The following is a 20329-nucleotide window of genomic DNA, read 5'->3' on the forward strand; positions in this document are numbered from 1 at the left end:
CGGGGTCTGTAAATAATCGAGGCTGGACAAGACAATCCAGTGATGGAAATCAGGAGCATCGATCTACGAATTTGGATACGATGAAATGCATTAACCAAGTACAGCAAAGCTGACCACCCGATCCCGTTGGTTGCCTCTTGGAACAATCATAGTCACCTTTTACGGCAGGGGTTGCTGAAGACCTATTCTAATTCTTCACAGGTTATTTTGAATTATGAATATTTCATGTTTTATCGCAGAGACATCGCGGCCAGGAACGTGTTGGTGTCAGGGCATGACTGTGTCAAGCTGGGAGATTTTGGTCTTTCAAGATGGGTAGAGGAACAAAGTTATTATAAAGGTAATCTCAGTCTATACATTCTTCATAACATTGTCACAGATTAATGCAAGAAGTATTGAAACAGAATGTATAGTACCAACCACTATACTGTACATTTCTGATCTTTTGTCTTCTGTTTTACTTGTTGGATATAACCTAAAATGGAGAACTGTTGGTTTTTTTCTGTACATTTCTGGTTTCATTTGTTTTATTCGATAAAGCCATAACGAATGTAACATTCCTTGCTTCAGCTTCCAAAGGTAAACTTCCAATCAAGTGGATGGCTCCTGAATCCATAAACTTCCGCAGGTTCACGACAGCCAGTGATGTGTGGATGTTTGGTGAGTCGATCTTCCTCAACAAGTCTCAGCTCTCATGTATTACCGTATTCGACGTAATAAGCGCCCAGGGCGCTCTCAAAATTAGAAATAGGGGCGCTTATTAGAATGGTATTTTGGTGGAAAAAAAAACAGGTGAACGATAAATTTCGTGGTTTATGCTGACAGCCTGACATGTTTATATACGACAGATATATTTTTCCAGAATTTAATTGCCCATAATTAAGGATGCATATAACACACGAGTGCGTATTATACACGAATAAATAAGTCTTGTGTACATTGATCAATCGGAAGGGGTGCTAATTGGGATTGTTGACTAGCCAATATATTAACAAATATCGCCATGGGCGCTTATTAGAGCTGGGCGCTTATTACGTCGAATACGGTAAATGGAACCTGAGCAACAGAAGTTCTTTCCTTGTGTTGGTGTATGTATAGCAGTGTGGTGGGGTAGCCTAGTGGTTACAAATCTCACTAACAGTTGTTGAGAAGTAAAATGTTGACTGGGTTATACTGCGTGGGGACCACTGTTGCAAGAGGCGTCTTTATGAATATGGTGGCCAGTCTTGGGGACTTGGAAGATTGCACATCATTTTACCCCGATACGTTGTACGTAATATCAACCACTGGTTTGCGGGGACCTGACTTGATTATTTACATGCTACAGTGTTATGAGTAGAATACAGTGATTCGCCATGCAGAGTTATGTCCCTTAGGAGTGCCAGAAACCTTTTATCATGGGTTCGAATCCCAAATTTATTTTCTGATGTTTCTAGGTTGTCAAGACCATATCTGTGCTCGTGGGTTTCACCCAAGTGGTAAATGTCTAGGATCGGCATCACTTTGGGCATTCCTCCCATATGTATGGTGTGATCCCCTTTCAGGTGTGTGTATCTGGGAGATTTTCATGTATGGTGTAATCCTCTTTCAGGTGTGTGTATCTGGGAGATTCTCATGTATGGTGTAATCCTCTTTCAGGTGTGTGTATCTGGGAGATTCTCATGTATGGTGTAATCCTCTTTCAGGTGTGTGTATCTGGGAGATTCTCATGTATGGTGTAATCCTCTTTCAGGTGTGTGTATCTGGGAGATTCTCATGTATGGTGTAATCCTCTTTCAGGTGTGTGTATCTGGGAGATTCTCATGTATGGTGTAATCCTCTTTCAGGTGTGTGTATCTGGGAGATTCTCATGTATGGTGTGAAGCCCTTCCAGGGAGTGAAGAACAACGATGTGATCGGGAAGATTGAGGCGGGGGAACGACTGCCCCTCCCGGCTGGATGTCCTCCCTCACTCTACAACCTCATGTGTGTCTGCTGGCAGTACGAACCTTCCAAACGTCCGTCCTTCGCCGACCTCAAGACATGGTTGTAGTGAGTAGAGTCTGCTACACATACACTTTCATTATTATGTCAGGTGGCTGTGCCCTACTCCTTGTAAATACGGGGCAGTCGGGTAGCCTAGTGGTTAAAGCGTTCGCTCGTCACGCCGAAGATCCGGGTTCGATTCCCGACATGGGTACAATGTGTGAAGCCCATTTCTTGTGTTCCCCGCCGTGATATTGCTGGAATATTGCTAAAAGCGGCATAAAAACCATACTCACTCACTCCTTGTAAATACTCCCTGTAAAGAGTTTCATAAAGTATTTGAAACTTTACCAACATCAAGACATGGAAACAGTGAGTAGAATTTGCTACCAGGATTACCATATGCTACAAAAGTGTAGTCCAGGGACCCCCAAGAATTAATTTTAAAGGTCTGTGTAGTCAATATGAGGGTCCTGTAAGGTAATGAAATGGTGTAATGCAAAGAAAATTCAGAAAATTCAGATAATTAATTTAGAGCCTGGAATGAATCAAAGATCCTATGGACAATGGTCATGATTGATTGATGGATGGATGAAGTATTTGTTTTTGTCCTGTTCAGCTTATTGGCTCCAGTACTCATGATTAATGTCCCTGATGTGTTGACAGTGAGATCCTTGAGGAGGAGAGGAACAGACAGGAGCAGGAGATGCACCGGGACAACAGGAGGGTCCAGGCAATATCATGGGGTATGTAGCCTACATCGGGATAACAGGAGGGTCCAGGCAATATCATGGGGTATGTAGCCTACATCGGGATAACAGGAGGGTCCAGGCAATATCATGGGGTATGTAGCCTACATCGGGATAACAGGAGGGTCCAGGCAATATCATGGGGTATGTAGCCTACATCGGGATAACAGGAGGGTCCAGGCAATATCATGGGGTATGTAGCCTACATCGGGATAACAGGAGGGTCCAGGCAATATCATGGGGTATGTAGCCTACATCGGGACAACAGGAGGGTCCAGGCAATATCATGGGGTATGTAGCCTACATCGGGATAACAGGAGGGTCCAGGCAATATCATGGGGTATGTAGCCTACACTGGGATAACAGGAGGGTCCAAGCAATATAATGGGGTATGTAGCCTACACTGGGATAACAGGAGGGTCCATGCAATATGCCCATACACCAGTATAACAGAAGGGTCCAGGCAATATCAAGGGGTGTGTAGCCTACATCAGGATAACAGGAGGGTCTATGCAATATAGCCTACACAGATAACGGGAGGGTCCATGCAATATGGCCTACACCAGGATAACAGGAGGCTCCATGCAATATGGCCATACACCAGGATAACAGGAGGGTCCAGGCAATATCATGGGGTATGTAGCCTACACCGGGTTAACAGGAGGGTCCATGCAATATGGCCTACACCAGGATAACAGGAGGGTCCAGGCTATATTATGGGTATATAGCCTACACCGGGTTAACAGGGGGGTCCATGCAATATAGCCTACACCAGGATAAAAGGAGTGTCCAGGCAATATCATGGGATATGAAGTCTATCCTTGGATTACAGGAGGTCTTAGGGGATTTCACAGTGATTGTTCATGTTTTATCCAGTGTTTGTTCATATTTTTTCCAGTGCTTGTTCAGTGTCTGTATGTTCCGATACATTTCAATGCTTTCCTGTGTTCTGTGAAGACTGAATGGATCTATTCAACTTGCAGTTTCCAATGGTTCAGATGATGAGCCACCCCCACCTAAGCCTGCCCGGCCACTCTACCCGGGCTCCACTTCCAACCTCAGCTTCAATTCCAGTGTGTCGTCCCTCCCTCACCAGTGGAACTCGACCTCCAACCTCCCGAAGGGCCACAGCACCCCAGCAGCAGGGCCTTCCCCCGACATGGCAGCCATCAAATCAATGGGACGGCCGGACCCAGGCTCACCCCATGTGAACACCTTACATGGATACTTCCCATCTTCCACAGGGTACATGCAGGTGTGTGCGACAGGCAGGGAGGGTCACTTAGAGGGGGTTGTGGGGTGAGAAGGAGGGGTACATGCAGGTTGGTGGAGCAGGGAGGGTCACTGAGAGGGGGTTGTGGGGTGAGAAGGAGGGGTACATGCAGGTTGGTGGAGCAGGGAGGGTCACTGAGAGGGTGTTGTGGGGTGAGAAGGAGGGGTACATGCAGGTGTGTGCGGCAGGCAGGGAGGGTCACTGAGAGGGGGTTGTGGGGTGAGAAGGAGGGGTACATGCAGGTGTGTGCAGCGGGGAGGGTCACTGAGAGGGGGGGCATAGGGTGAGAAGGAGGGGTACATGCAGGTGGGTGGAACAGAGAGGGTCACTGAGAGGGGGGCGTAGGGTGAGAAGGAGGGGTACATGCAGGTGGGTGGAGCAGGGAGGGTCACTGAGAGAGTCACTGAGAGTAGTTGTAGGTTGAGAAGGAGGGGTACATGCAGGTGTGTGCAGCAGGGAGGGTCACTGAGAGGGGGTTGTGGGGTGAGAAGGAGGGGTACATGCAGGTGTGTGCAGCAGGGAGGGTCACTGAGAGGGGGTTGTGGGGTGAAAAGGAGGGGTACATGCAGGTGTGTGCAGCGGGGAGGGTCACTGAGAGGGGGGCATAGGGTGAGAAGGAGGGGTACATGCAGGTGGGTGGAACAGGGAGGGTCACTGAGAGGGTCACTGAGAGGGGGGCGTAGGGTGAGAAGGAGGGGTACATGCAGGTGGGTGGAGCAGGGAGGGTCACTGAGAGAGTCACTGAGAGTAGTTGTAGGTTGAGAAGGAGGGGTACATGCAGGTGTGTGCAGCAGGGAGGGTCACTGAGAGGGGGTTGTGGGGTGAGAAGGAGGGGTACATGCAGGTGTGTGCAGCAGGGAGGGTCACTGAGAGGGGGGTGTAGGGTGAGAAGGAGGGGTACATGCAGGTGTGTGCAGCAGGGAGGGTCACTGAGAGGGGGTTGTGGGGTGAGAAGGAGGGGTACATGCAGGTGTGTGGAACAGGGAGGGTCACTGAGAGGGGGGCGTAGGGTGAGAAGGAGGGGTACATGCAGGTGTGTGCAGCAGGGAGGGTCACTGAGAGGGGGTTGTGGGGTGAGAAGGAGGGGTACATGCAGGTGTGTGCAGCAGGGAGGGTCACTGAGAGGGGGTTGTGGGGTGGGAAGGAGGGGTACATGCAGGTGTGTGCAGCAGGGAGGGTCACTGAGAGTAGTTGTAGGGTGAGAAGGAGGGGTACATGCAGGTGTGTGCAGCAGGGAGGGTCACTGAGAGGGGGTTGTGGGGTGAGAAGGAGGGGTACATGCAGGTGTGTGCAGCAGGGAGGGTCACTGAGAGGGGGATGTAGGGTGAGAAGGAGGGGTACATGCAGGTGGGTGGAGCAGGGAGGGTCACTGAGAGGGGGGTGTAGGGTGAGAAGGAGGGGTACGTGCAGCAGGGAGGGTCACTGAGAGGGGGGCGTAGGTGGAGAAGGAGGGGTACATGCAGGTTGTGTGTGTGTGTGTGGGGGGGGGGTGAGAAGGAGGGGTATTTGCCGGTGGATGATGTGAGGGAGGTGTAGGGTGAGAAGGAGGAGTACATGCTGGCGGGGGTAGCAAGGAGGATCATGGAGGGGGGAGTAGATGTTGGTGGGTGGGTGATTAAGCGGATGTGTGAGAAGAACGGAGTACATGCAACGTCGAAAATCTCTTAGAGGAGGGGTGTTGGGGGAGAAGCAGGGGTCCGGAAACCGTCATATGCGCCGGACATGTCCGATTGGGAATCTCAAATGTCCGGTTTAAAATATTGCTTACCGGACATTTAGGACTGAGCAATTTCTGTCTGCAGTTGTAACACAATGAAGATTATCTACACTGACAAGCTTTGTTTGTTTTGATTGCTGTAAATACATCGTACCTAGAATGATAGTCCAATCGGTCAATCACTGTAATAGGCAATAAACTGAGTTGACACTGATTAATCGAGGATTTATTACTGAGAACATCTTGTTAATTTGAGTAAAATGTGTTTACAACTGTACATAAATACCTTGCATCATCGATGTACCTCATTATCCTCACAATGCTACGATACGTAACCTCAGACAAGAAGAGAGGGGTACACAGAGGACAGTGCAGCAAGGAGGGTCACAGAGATGGGTTTGGGGATAAATAAAACATTTCTTGATCACAATCTACAGAGTTGTAACGTCCATATAGGATATAGAAATGACAGGATAGCAAGGTATCAGGAAACAGGACGTGAAAAGCAGCGATTTAGGCACATCCTGAGAAAACATATTCTGTTTGTATCATAGTCATCATCATCATCATCATCATCATCATCATCATCATCATCTACACTGTCATTCCCTGATAACCTTCATTATTCCCTTCAGGTGTCTGCTCCTGGTTCTACCAACTTCACCACAGGTTTCACCCCCAAGGCACAAATGGATCCTTCCTACCCACCCTACCCCAGTCACAACCACAATCAACACTCCCAGGACCTCATCTCTTCAGGGCATTACCAGGCCCCCTCCCCCCGAGACTCCCTCGTCCTGGGGAGGATCTCCCCACCCCCCACACCCAGAACACAAGTAAGTTGCCCATGGTTCATATGGGGGCACAAGTGGCCCAATCATCTGAGGCGCTGCAATTCGCTGAACAGAGTTGCGTCCCTTTGGCATATTAGGAGCCTGTGATTGTGGGTTCAATTGTGTTACCTGATTATGTTTTTAGTTAGTTTGCTGTCAGTGAGATTATATCCCTACTTAAACTGAACTTTCATGACAGTCTATTTCAATTTCTATGGATTAGACCCAGCTGACATTAATATGCAGATATCTGAGTATCCTTGAAAGATAATTTCATATCCCCCCCTCTCCCTCTCCCTCATATACATTGCATTTAATGTGCATTTCGGTCACTTGAATGTCAAGTTTATCATTCAAAATAAATGGCATTTGATTGTCTGATCAAGCAGTTTCTTTGGCATTTATGTATCCATAAACAAAACAAATAATTATCCAACACCCAACAGACTACTGTTTATTGAATTATTGTGCTGAACAATGTCACTGTTTATGTACTGTTGTCTTCATTTTTTTGTGTTAATGATTACGTAAGCATTCAGTGAAGTTATTATTGTTGACATATTTATTTAAGAGAAATAATACGTTTGGGCATTTATGGAAGTAAAAGTGTAAGAACTGTAAATCTTCCACTCTAGCCAGGTACACAGCTTTACACAAAACCCACCTCCTGTTGCTGTGTCAAATCTATGTGTTTGTCCACCATCTCCAAGGCAGCAGTTGCATGGCGATATATGTCCCTTCTGTAGGAGATTAAATTGTCACCTTGTTCATATTGTATATTCAACCATTGTTTGTTGTTTACAAATTCCTGTGTTGGTATCTATAACAAATTGTTTGCATTGTCCATTCAATGATTACTTCTGTGTTATATGATTGAGATCAAATTTTTACATGACAGGGCTCCGTTACCATCATGGTGACATTGTGTCCCAGGGGCGGTCGGGTAGCCTAGTGGTTAAAGCATTCGCTCGTCATGCTGAAGACCCGGGTTGGAATCCCGACATGGGTACAATGTGTAAAGCCCATTTCTGGTGTCCCCGCCGTGATATTGCTGGAATATTGCTAAAAGCGGCGTAAAACCGTACTCACTCACTCCTCCCACATAAAGCTGGCACGCTGTGATATAACTTAATGCTGTTCAAAGCGACATTAAACGTAAATCACTCACTCACTTCATTACACTGGTCGTGAAGTTGTTATTCAACATTCGATTATATCATGTTTATGAAATAATATTTGTTTTATCATGTTTATGAAATAATATTTATTATGTGTTTATGAAATAATATTGATATACCGACAAATAATCCACTAATACTAAAGTGATCTACATCACAAGAAAGATAGTTGTCAAGTTTCAAGTGAAGGTGTAGAGTGTATTGATGGTTGTTGCAGGAGCTGGATGAGGAAGAGATAGCGTATCGCCTGCGTCAGCAGCAACGGGAGTCGGAGGAAGATGCCAGGTGGCTGAGGACGGAGGAGAAGAACTTGGTGAGATTCTCTCCACATTTGTTTGTTCGTTGTTTAATTCCACACTTAGCAATGTTCTAGCTATATGGCCACAGTCTGTAAATAATCGAGTCTGGACCAGACAATCCAGTGATTGACATCATGAGCATCGATCTGTGCTATTGGGATTTGATGACATGCATCAACCAAGTCTGGTTGAAACAATTCGCCTGTGTGCCTGTACATTATTAAGAACTATATGACACATGATACACTTTATTGTGTTGTTACATGTGATTTTTGAAAATGTCAGGCTAATAGTGTATGAACCTTGAGTAAAGTGAAATATATTATGTGGCTCAAACATAGCTCAATGTCTCTCCATATCACAGAAGGATAAGTTCTGTTTTGGAGGTGAACAATCGTACATAAATGTTGGCTGATACACCATTATGTGGCTCAAACGACTATGTTGAAGTAACCCAATGTCACTCATCGATTATCACTGAAGGATAAGTTCTGTTTTGGAGGTGAACAATCGTACATAAATGTTGGCTGATACACCATTATGTGGCTCAAACGACTATGTTGAAGTAACCCAATGTCACTCATCGATTATCACTGAAGGATAAGTTCTGTATTGGAGGTGAACAATCGTACATAAATGTTGGCTGATACACCATTATGTGGCTCAAACGACTATGTTGAAGTAACCCAATGTCACTCATCGATTATCACTGAAGGATAAGTTCTGTATTGGAGGTGAACAATCGTACATAAATGTTGGCTGATACACCATTATGTGGCTCAAACGACTATGTTGAAGTAACCCAATGTCACTCATCGATTATCACTGAAGGATAAGTTCTGTATTGGAGGTGAACAATCGTACATAAATGTTGGCTGATACACCATTATGTGGCTCAAACGACTATGTTGAAGTAACCCAATGTCACTCATCGATTATCGCTGAAGGATAAGTTCTGTATTGGAGGTGAACAATCGTACATAAATGTTGGCTGATACACCATTATGTGGCTCAAACGACTATGTTGAAGTAACCCAATGTCACTCATCGATTATCACTGAAGGATAAGTTCTGTAATTGTTCGACCGGCGGAGATCCGGGGTAGAAAAGGTCTTCAGCAACCCATGCTTGCCGTAAAAGGCGACTATGCTTGTCTTAAGAGGCGACTAACGGGATCGGGTGATCAGACTCGCTGACTTGGTAGATGCATGTCATCGCATTCCAATTGCGTTGATCGATACTCATGTTATCAGTCACTGGATTGTTGGTCCAGACTCGATTATTTACGAAATGCTGTCATATAGCTGGAATATTGCTGAGTGCGGCATTAAACAACAAACCAACCACCCAATCTGTAACTGTTCTAGGGAGGTTGTATGTTTGTTTGCTGTGTGTTTTACCAACTGACTGGTGTGTTGCAGCGGAGAGAGAAGTGGGCAGTCCATAAAGTCCGTCTTGACGATGACAGCGACAGCACAAAGGAGAACTCTCCACCTCTTCCACCGCCACTTAGCAAGCCAGCACCAAGACTAGCCAGCCAGGCCTCCAGTGAGTAGACATCCACTCCCTCAAACAGACCAAGTCATTAGAGGATTCCCATCTCCCAGAGGGACTATTAGGGCACACATGTACTGCTGGATTGTTACATAGCAATGCAGACAAAGTGGTGTTTAAACGACTTGCCTGAGACTAATAATTCTCATATACAATATGCCTCATTCAAATTTACACACAGCTAATGGTAGTATGACACCTTGCTGAAGTGTGGTGTATAGAGTATAAAAGCTAATGGTAGTATGACACCTTGCTGAAGTGTGGTGTATAGAGTGTAAAAGCTAATGGTGGTATGACACCTTGCTGAAGTGTGGTGTATAGAGTATAAAAGCTAATGGTAGTATGACACCTTGCTGAAGTGTGGTGTATAGAGTATAAAAGCTAATGGTAGTATGATACCTTGCTGAAGTGTGGTGTATAGAGTGTAAAAGCTAATGGTAGTATGACATCTTGCTGAAGTGTGGTGTATAGAGTGTAAAAGCTAATGTAGTATGACATCTTGCTGAAGTGTGGTGTATAGAGTATAAAAGCTAATGTAGTATGACATCTTGCTGAAGTGTGGTGTATAGAGTATAAAAGCTAATGATAGTATGACCCCTTGCTGAAGTGTGGTGTATAGAGTATAAAAGCTAATGTAGTATGACACCTTGCTGAAGTGTGGTGTATAGAGTATAAAAGCTAATGGTAGTATGACACCTTGCTGAAGTGTGGTGTATAGAGTATAAAAGCTAATGGTAGTATGACACCTTGCTGAAGTGTGGTGTATAGAGTGTAAAAGCTAATGGTAGTATGACACCTTGCTGAAGTGTGTGTATAGAGTGTAAAAGCTAATGGTAGTATGACATCTTGCTGAAGTGTGGTGTATAGAGTGTAAAAGCTAATGTAGTATGACATCTTGCTGAAGTGTGGTGTATAGAGTATAAAAGCTAATGTAGTATGACATCTTGCTGAAGTTTGGTGTATAGAGTATAAAAGCTAATGTAGTATGACACCTTGCTGAAGTGTGGTGTATAGAGTATAAAAGCTAATGTAGTATGACACCTTGCTGAAGTGTGGTGTATAGAGTATAAAAGCTAATGTAGTATGACACCTTGCTGAAGTGTGGTGTATAGAGTATAAAAGCTAATGGTAGTATGACACCTTGCTGAAGTGTGGTGTATAGAGTATAAAAGCTAATGGTAGTATGACACCTTGCTGAAGTGTGGTGTATAGAGTGTAAAAGCTAATGGTAGTATGACACCTTGCTGAAGTGTGTGTATAGAGTGTAAAAGCTAATGGTAGTATGACACCTTGCTGAAGTGTGTGTATAGAGTGTAAAAGCTAATGGTAGTATGACACCTTGCTGAAGTGTGGTGTATAGAGTGTAAAAGCTAATGGTAGTATGACACCTTGCTGAAGTGTGGTGTATAGAGCGTAAAAGCTAATGGTAGTATGACACCTTGCTGAAGTGTGGTGTATAGAGTATAAAAGGTAAAGTAGTATGACACCTCGCTGAAGTGTGGTGTATAGAGTATAAAAGCTAATGATAGTATGACACCTTGCTGAAGTGTGGTGTATAGAGTATAAAAGCTAATGGTGGTATGACACCTTGCTGAAGTGTGGTGTATAGAGTATAAAAGCTAATGGTAGTATGACACCTTGCTGAAGTGTGGTGTATAGAGTATAAAAGCTAATGGTGGTATGACACCTTGCTGAAGTGTGGTCTGGTTTCAGGTGGGAGCAGAAGCAGCAGCACGAGTGACTCCACAGATCTGGGAGGTCCAGTTGGGCAGAAGGTGAGGCACACAAATACACTGGCTTTTGTTATTTAAATGCATTTCATTCACATTAAGTGAAATCGATTGGGTAAAAGTTATGACAACAATGCCTCCCCTTAAACACATTGACAGTAATTCATTTGCAATAACATGAAAGGACTGACAACAGAATGAGATATGACTCATTACAGCTAAAATGGATAGAATTATCATTTAACCGCCCGCATGTTATCAGAAAAGAGTGGGCCACTGTAACTTGATATAATGCCCTCATATTGTTTGACGACGGGCCATTATCACGCCCGTTGTTAGGTGACGTCATAGGGATAGGTGACGCCACGTTCAATAGTGACATCATCAGGTTTGGTCTATGACGTTTCCATATCTGTAAAAGTGGGTCAGTGAAATTTGTGTTGGTTGCACTAAATGTTTCAAAACCGATATTGTTGTTTATTTTTATTTGATAACAAATTCTGTCCATTTTAGCTATAATAACAGTAACACTATTTTTCAGGGCATTATCATTTGCAGAAGCCCTCGGTCTTTTCAACTGGAAGACTTCAGGCTTCTGCAAATGATAATGCCCTGAAAAATAGCGTTACCCTTATAATAATCATAATTATATAGAAAACCAATGTAACCAGAATATTGACACAGGGTGCACATGTATGCTTTTGAATTGAACGTCTATATTGTGGAGCAAGATGTGTTTGTATTTGCCTCCCATTTTGAAATGTCCAGGGCCAAAAAATGGATTTCTTTCATGGCAATCGTGCAGATAAACAGTTTAACCAGAATATCAAAACAGTGTGCTTTAGTTAAAATAGATTGAGCATCCATTCTGTGAAGCACTATGTTTTACGTTGACATTTGAAAGTTCCCAGGTCCCCAAACTTGATTTTTAGACTACTGAGGAAATTAATACAGCAAGGATTTACTTCTCACATTATCAGGGAGCTGGGGACTAGGCCTGATGAACAGTATGTCTTGTATTAAGTGGACAATGATCTTGAAGTTCTATCAAATACAAACGATGAAGAATTTCCATAGTTTCAACTTTTATAGGCTGTAAACATTTTGCTGTAGCCAAACGTTTGAGCTGTGTCTACAGTAACTGTATATCTGACATGTCCTGCTTAGTGATGTTGTCTCCATGTTGCAGATGGCGTCCAACTTTGACCGTACAAATGATTCCGTGTACGAGAGCACCACCAACGTGGTGCGGTCAGTGATGGCCATGACCAAGGCTGCACCACAGGTCAAGTCGGAGGATTATGTAGATTTAGTAAAGGTAAATAGCAAACCACGCAAGTCTGTCAGTTTAATAATTCCACTGGACTCAAGTGATATTTCTCTGTCTCTGAAACCATGAAGATCGGGGGTAGATTAGGTCTTCAGCTACCCATGCTTGCCGTTTAAGGCAACTATGCTTTTAGTAAGAGGCAACTGACAGAATCGGGTGGTCGGGCTCGCTGACTTGGTCGATGCATGTCATCGCATTCCAATTGCGTGGATTGATGCTCATGCTATCAATCACTGGATTGTCTGGTCCAGACATGATTATTTACGGTCATCCGTAATATAGCTGGAATATTGCTGAGTACGGCATTAAACAACAAACAAAAATCTCTCTCTGTCTGTCCCCATGTGGATTCCGGGTAAGAATTGTTTCTGAGATACCTGTGCTGGTTATGAGAGACAAGTTACTGTATTGGATGGTCAGCTTGTACTTTGACAGTGTGGATGGTCAGCTCGTACACTGACAGTGTGGATCGGCTTTCCTCCCACATTAAGCTGACCCCACGATATAACTGGAAAACTGTTAAAGGTGGCGATAAACCCAACTCACTCACTCACTCACTCACTCACTCACAGAGACCTTTAAGTAAGAATGTAGCAAAGCTGCAGCTGTAAACAGCTGATTTGATTGTCATTTTAGTCCTGACGACTTGCTGACCAATGCAGTGTTTTGTTACAGACTGTCGGCCTGCAGCTTCGTAGCCTCCTCGCTAGTGTAGATGAAACACTCCCCCATCTTCCCCAAGACAACCACAGAGAGGTATGTCACAGTTGTCTGCTCTTGGCCAGTGATTCTTTGTCAAAACATACCCCACGATTGTATGTCTTCCAACGTGGTGGAGGGGGCACAGTCTTCACAGCGCCGCGATACGCTGTGCAGAGTTACGTCCCTGGACAGCCAGAAACCTATGATTGTGGGTTTGAATCCTGGTTTGCCCCAATTATGTTTCTAGGTTTGTCAGCACCATACCCGTGCTCGTGGGTTTCACCGAAGTGGTAAACGTCTGAGACCTGCATCACTTCCGGCTTTCCTACCACATTAATCTGACACACCGCGATATAACTTGAATACTGTTAAAAGCGGCGTTAAACCCAACTCACTCACTCACTCACTCACTCCAAGGTGGTGGATATCTCCAACCTGGTTCAGTATGACTTCCTTCTCACATTCAGCATTGGGATTCCAGGTCCACATCAGCCTATTGTGGTTGTAACAGGCGACTTAATCGATCGGGTGGTCAGGCTTGGTGATTTGGATGATTGTGTGTCATCATACCTCGTCCACTTTGAATGTAGCTCACAATGTCAATCACTGGATTGTCGGGTCCAGACTTGATAATTTACAGGCTGCTGTCATATAGTGGGAATAATAATAATATAGTTCGGTGTTAAACAACAAACACCCACTTCAACATGGTCACGGGTGGTCAGTTGTCAGTCCAGTGCAATTTGCTTGGTAGCGTTCTCTCCCTTTGATGTGTAAGCATCCATGGCTCTCTGCCTGATTGCCATCCATGGATTGTGATCACTGTACACTTCTGAGTGTGTCAGATGTTCACTACTGGACTTGACTATTTACAGACCGCCATCATATAGCTGGAATATTGCTGAGTACGGCATTAAACAACATGAAACTGAAACTAAACTGACATGCTGTGAAATAACTGATATGCTTTTAAAAAAATATTATTCCAAACTCACTCATTCTTGTTTATTAACTCCATGGATAGTAGTGAAAATATGGATTTACTCAAGCCAAATGGCATTCATGTTAGAATTGTTTCTTGCCCATTGCCTAATGTTGACAGAATTCGTACAATGTGTTTTCTTCCTTACAGATTTCTATGGCCCAGAAAGTGCTAAGTACAGATATGGCATCCCTCATCAGTGCAATGAAGCTAGCCCAGGAATATAGTGCTACGACCTTGGACTCGGACTATCGAAAGGGCATGCTTAAAGCTGCTCACTGCCTAGCCATGGACTCGAAAAATCTTTTAGATGTTGTGGATACAGCAAAAATGAAAGGCAGAATGGAAGGCATTAGCTGATTTTCTTGGAGACAATAGTGATCGAATTAAGCTCCCTTTGAAACCAAAATGGCAGCAAACTGTTTATCTGTTGCTATGGAGATAAAGCGCATGTTGTCATAGCAACATATGGGCAGTTTGAGTTGAGTTTTCTTCTGGATGGTGCATGTTTTCAACGAGAAGGAATAGCTGTTAATTACATTACTCTTCAGACAGAATATTCACCATGTTTCACGTCAAGACTACATTCTGTCGCTAAGCTGAAAGCTGATGGATCAATTCTGCGCCCCGTCAGTGTTATTGAATTGGTTTCGTCTTTGTGAAAAACAGCTGCATCTCTTGAAAAATCTTAACTGGCAGAATTGTTAAGAATTATACATGTGTATCCCCTTAAAACATACATAGTGTTTTGAAGGCATTGAACATGTGCATGAAACACCTTAGGACTGTTTGGTTGTTATGACATGTAAGTATAGTACAGTTATATATGTGTTTAATTACGTAGCTACAGTTCTATCAGTTTATCGCTGCTGTTGGTGATGTTTCCAAAGAGTTTGTTGAAGTTTGATGTTTAAAAACAGTTGACTGTTACAAACCGATGCCGATATATCATTCAGAAAAAGGCGGAATGTTTGGTTCTGAAGTAGGTAAAACCAGAAAAGGTTTGGGTTTTAAGACGTAGGTAAAGTTTAGAGAAGTAGTTTGTGTTTGCAGGTTGAATCCAGTCTTGTGCCATTTAGAAAGTAGGTATTGTTCAGGGTCACAGTTTAACAGATCATGTTATGAAAGATCTCTTTTGAAATTATTGTGAATGTATTCAAAATGTCCATCATCATATTCATCAATTAGTCCATACTTCGTTTCCAAGAACAAATGTGACATCATTTGTGTCCAGGGTTAAATTTTGTACTTAATTTCAACTTGCACAAAAATGTGTAAGATGTCCAAAAGCGTGATCTCAGTGTTATAGAATTCATCAGTGATGGGTAATCCTTACAAGTTATTAAGGACGAGGTGACAATGAAGGAGGATGAATAAATAAAACATAAAAAAATAAAAGAATTGGTTCTCAGGCAATGTTTTTTTTAAAATATAGTGCGGGAGGGCGGTGCCTTTTTTTTTTTTGGTTGTTCAAGCTAGTATGTAACCAATAAACAGTTGTGTAATCAATAAACAATTGTGTACAATCAACCAGGGAAAGGGCCTCCCTATATAAATGTATTCCTTGATGAGTAAAATACTGGAATACAGTATATGACTACCGTTGGACTTGGAATATTTAAGAATTTTTTGTGTTTTTCTTAAAAATGGAAATAGAAATGAAACATGCGTCGAACTTTATGATGATGCGGGCGGTGCCTGAGAACCAAGGCTATTTTTTTTTATATCCTAAACGTCTTAGTGTAATCAACCTTTTACATAAAGCAGTAACAAAATGTTATTTTAGTTTCAAAGAAAATACACTTTAAACAACAAATTGTGGTTAAGAATATGGCACCTACCTACTCTTTGATAATCATGTCTGTCATTGATGTCAATATCTGCAATACCATAGCTGCTTATGATATAAAATAAAAACAGTTTAGCATTGGTGGCCCTGTCACACAAGAACTGCAATTCGCTGTGCAGAGTTGTGTCCCTTGGGCATGCAGGAAACTATGATCCTGGGTTTGAATCCAGGTTTGCCTGATTATGTTTATGGGTTTGTCAGCACCATACCATGCTCATGGGTTTGACCAAAGTGGTAAACATCTCAGACATGCATCACAGGGGTGTTTACCCCCTCATTAAGCCGACACGCCGTAATATAACGTGAATACTGTTCAAAGCAGCATTAAACACAACTCACTGAGGCAGTTGCTACAATTAATCCAAGTGGACCGGAACTATTATTTATACAAAGTTATGATGGACATCTTTATTGAAATGTTTTTGTTGACTTCTGATTTTTGAACTTTTTTCCAAGGTAGTTTAACATTTGAATACATATGAGTACATATACCCACTGGAACAAACTATATGTATTCCGAGTTCAAAGTTAGAAGGGACAGCTGGGAAGATGATACTTGTCACTTGATGACGCTTACAAATAGTTTTTGGAACATGGTTTATTCTTTTGTGTACAAGAATACATGTTGCCAAGTTGTAACATCATGTTGGAAAAATTGTATTTGACACCACTCTTTAAACCACAATGAGTATGGTCCAGCCATTGTATTGGAGTATCCTACTTAGAGATTGGGTTAAAATGTCAAACTTTTATTTAAAGATCTTATGGTTTTTTCAGAAATTTCATTAAGGTTAATTTTGACCCTACTGGAATTATTTGTTCTAAAAATCATTTATGAAACTTCTTAAAAGAAAGTAAATGAAATTCACAGTATGGGAATTGTCTTATCTTGGAAGCAGTTGGTAGTTGTGTGTGAATCAAATCAAGATGAATCAATATTGGGGTTTGTGGAGAGGGTGGAATGGTAAGCTGAATGTAACACATTCGCTATGTTTTTGTAGAATTATTTCTCATAGTATGAGAATCGTGATGCATGGATTTGCAGTTCTCAGGAAGAGGTGTCAAAACATATCTGAATGTTCAGTTTCCAACTAGATTATGCTGAAGCATCTGTGCAAATAATTTGGAAAAGATGCATCTATATAAATCAGTATTCAAAATGGTTGAGAGAACTTCAAATCAAACACCTTTGTAGCTTGAAGGTCATGGTCAAATGTCAAAGCCTGTTCAACTAGACAACAATCTCTTGATTGAATACACGATTATAAGAATGATTCATAAAAATAGCAATGTCCTTATTTATATACCTGTAACACATAAATATGTGACATAAGGGTACTACTCAACTTTTGATAAGGATATTCAGTGAGAGTCAATATGGGTGACTGACGCCTGGGATATGTTGTCATACAAACAGTATTCAATTTTGCCATGGAACAGAAGCCATGTCCCAGGGATCCGGAAACCGGTCTGTGCGCCGGACTTGTCCGATTGTGACTGCAATATGTCATTGCATATCTCAGCATTATTTCAAGTTGTTTCAACAGTTCAATAAGTTGGTCACATTTTACGTAACACTAGGGAATATCTCTATATCCCTATCAAATGTTGAGAGGTATGTGTGAAAAATCTGTGTCTAGCAACTATACAGTAGGACAAGTATGTTTCCGAGACACGGTCGTGTTGACCACCTTTGCAAATATACTTGTCAACTCGTGTCAACTTGAAATGAGAGACTTCTGACTATGACTTCCGTAGTAAGCAAATCCTACCCGCATCTACTAATGTAAAGTATTGTATGTGTACATCTCCTTATTTTAATGTATTACATATTGTTAATATATTGTATGTTTTGTATATTTTGTTTAAGTTCTATAATTATTTTAAGAAGTTGATAGCTAACATAACCCTCCTGTACATGTACTGTCCCCTCAACAAGGAGGATTCTGGGAAAAATTTGAGGACACCCAAGTCACAATCCAGTTGAAATGATAGAAACAGTTTATGTTTTGTACTTGGATCTAGTGGAAGATTTCAAAAGGACATGCATTTGACCTATGGTGTTGTTTGGATGTTACTACACATACAGGAACTAGTTACACAGTAGTGAAGTAAGGAAAAATAAACAAACTACTTTGCCGAAGTAGAAGTAGACACAATTTATGGATAACAAGTACTATAATATTCTATTATGGCATCATTTTGGTGTAAACTCTTATACCATTGTTTAGCAAGACTCCACAAGAAAACTTGTGGATAAAAGATATGCATGTCTTGGTTGATATTACAATGAAAACGCTTTAAGGTTCATGGGGAAATGTTGCTAATAATATATTAAAGGACTTGTTATCCATAAGTTGTCACCCGTCATCTGTACACTTCTAAGAAATGCCTATTTAGCAATTTACCCAAAGTATTGTGTGTATTTGTCAGTAAGGACAAAGAGGAGTCTTGTTTGTGGTTTCTAGACTTGAGATAAATTGATGCGATGAAAAATAAATGTGCCCTTGACACATACTGTAATGAAATACCCAGAATAATAACAGGATACTCGTGGATAAAAGTGATGTATGTGGAAATGACTAAGTTAGTGATGGCCTAAAAAGAAAAATATATTAAGTGAGCTGATTGCCAAATTACTTTCGTCAAACATATTCTAATGTCATATAAAGTATTCCTCTGTAGCCATGGAGGTCGAAAGGGGAAATAGCTTTGGCTTGTTTCAACTATCAAATATCAATAGTTTCAATATCAGAAATTTGAAATGAATTATAAATAAGAAATCATAGGGAAGATACAAGAATTGTATGTCTATATCAGCATTTTTCCAACTATTGACATTTTGTCAAAGTTGAAATTGTAGATTTGCATGATGACTGTAGGTAAGGTTTTGGATGGTGTGTAAGAATGATTATGTTTAGACATAGGAGATTGATTAACACAGACAATGAATGCTATGATGGTTGTGAACAGAGTAGATACCCATACGGAAGAATGCTCAGTTCCATATTTTTTAAAAGGACGTATTTTGCTAAAGATTGCTATAACGGATTGAGAAATTACCACATACAGTTTCAACTGGGTAATCAAGATATACCTTAGCTTTATCAATGTCATGCTTATTGATATTTGTTATTGAAGTTCTGAAATGTCTTGAAATTTTACATTTTCTACACTATTTATACAAACAATGTTAATACTGTCAGTTCATTGTCATGTATATTACAAATCTGTTTGGAAGATGATGTTGATTTCTCTGATAATATGGCATTTGAAAAATATAGCTTGAGTCTGTTGATAGGATGGTGCTGATATATGTACTCTAATGCATTTATCTTATAGGGTTAACTATGCTGAAATGCTTAATGGCCGATCATGGGGACCATCTCAAGATAATAAATGAAACAATAAATTATATATGTCAAAGTAACATTTCTTGTTTGCATTGTCATTTTATAACATATCAAAGTATTTATGAACGATACATCAAGCTTTAGAACATGTTGATATTTGGGTTTGATTTCAAATGTTTTGAGATGGTCCTTGTATCTCTTTGTCTTCTATTCCTCATTGATCCTTTCTCTGCCAACTCTTTCCTAATGTACAACTCAGTCCTTCTTGACATTGTACATACTCATTATAGATATTTTCATATTGTTTTCATCCCAGCTTTCAACTTGTCATGTATTGTAAATAAGCCAAAGCCAATAAAATATTACAAGATGGACAGATCCCTTGGTGATTTTTGAGGTATAAAGACATACTACTCAGAAATTAAAGAACACCTAATCTTTTTCACATGACCGTGACCGCCTCCGTGGTCCTGTGGTAGAGCGTCCGCCCGGAGAGCGGAAGGTCCGGGTTCGATCCCCGGCCGTGTCACATCAAAAGACGTTAAAAGATGGTACTTGTTGTTACCCTGTCTGGCGCATCGGCATTAAGGGGCTAAAACAAGGACTGGTCGGCTCGGAGTCAATATACTGTGTCTGAGTGGGGTATTCATGTTAAACTGCGGCATGGTATCTCAGTGAGCTAGCACTATAAATCGGCATCAGTCCGGACTAGTACAAGCAGCCACACAAACACATACACCTACATGCACGTCGCTATATAAGTGCAATAATCTTGGACGCGACGTTAAACCCAATTTCGACTCACCTCATATGAC

The 20329-nt window shown here is 41.9% G+C and overlaps 1 protein-coding gene across 19 annotated transcripts in view; it reads left to right on the top strand.

Annotated features, from left to right (window-relative positions):
* LOC139480549 (focal adhesion kinase 1-like) overlaps nucleotides 1–19882 on the top strand; it is a 169184-nt gene extending 149302 nt beyond the window's left edge. For 18 of the 19 annotated variants that reach the window (XM_071263664.1, XM_071263654.1, XM_071263652.1 and 15 more), the window contains 12 exons: nucleotides 240–340; nucleotides 571–660; nucleotides 1827–2031; nucleotides 2632–2711; nucleotides 3698–3969; nucleotides 6340–6540; nucleotides 7933–8028; nucleotides 9436–9562; nucleotides 11282–11343; nucleotides 12488–12616; nucleotides 13304–13384; nucleotides 14463–19882. In XM_071263664.1, coding sequence (XP_071119765.1) covers nucleotides 240–340; nucleotides 571–660; nucleotides 1827–2031; nucleotides 2632–2711; nucleotides 3698–3969; nucleotides 6340–6540; nucleotides 7933–8028; nucleotides 9436–9562; nucleotides 11282–11343; nucleotides 12488–12616; nucleotides 13304–13384; nucleotides 14463–14672 — 1654 coding nt within the window. In that variant the 3' untranslated portion in view covers nucleotides 14673–19882. The remainder of the gene's footprint in view (nucleotides 1–239; nucleotides 341–570; nucleotides 661–1826; nucleotides 2032–2631; nucleotides 2712–3697; nucleotides 3970–6339; nucleotides 6541–7932; nucleotides 8029–9435; nucleotides 9563–11281; nucleotides 11344–12487; nucleotides 12617–13303; nucleotides 13385–14462) is intronic. The other variant, XM_071263653.1, reaches the window with a different exon arrangement.
* Nucleotides 19883–20329: the final 447 nt, after the last annotated feature.

Source organism: Haliotis cracherodii, unplaced genomic scaffold (genome assembly GCF_022045235.1).
Source record: "Haliotis cracherodii isolate W230 unplaced genomic scaffold, xgHalCrac1.p SCAF_4, whole genome shotgun sequence".
In the NCBI taxonomy this organism is placed as follows: domain Eukaryota; kingdom Metazoa; phylum Mollusca; class Gastropoda; order Lepetellida; family Haliotidae; genus Haliotis; species Haliotis cracherodii.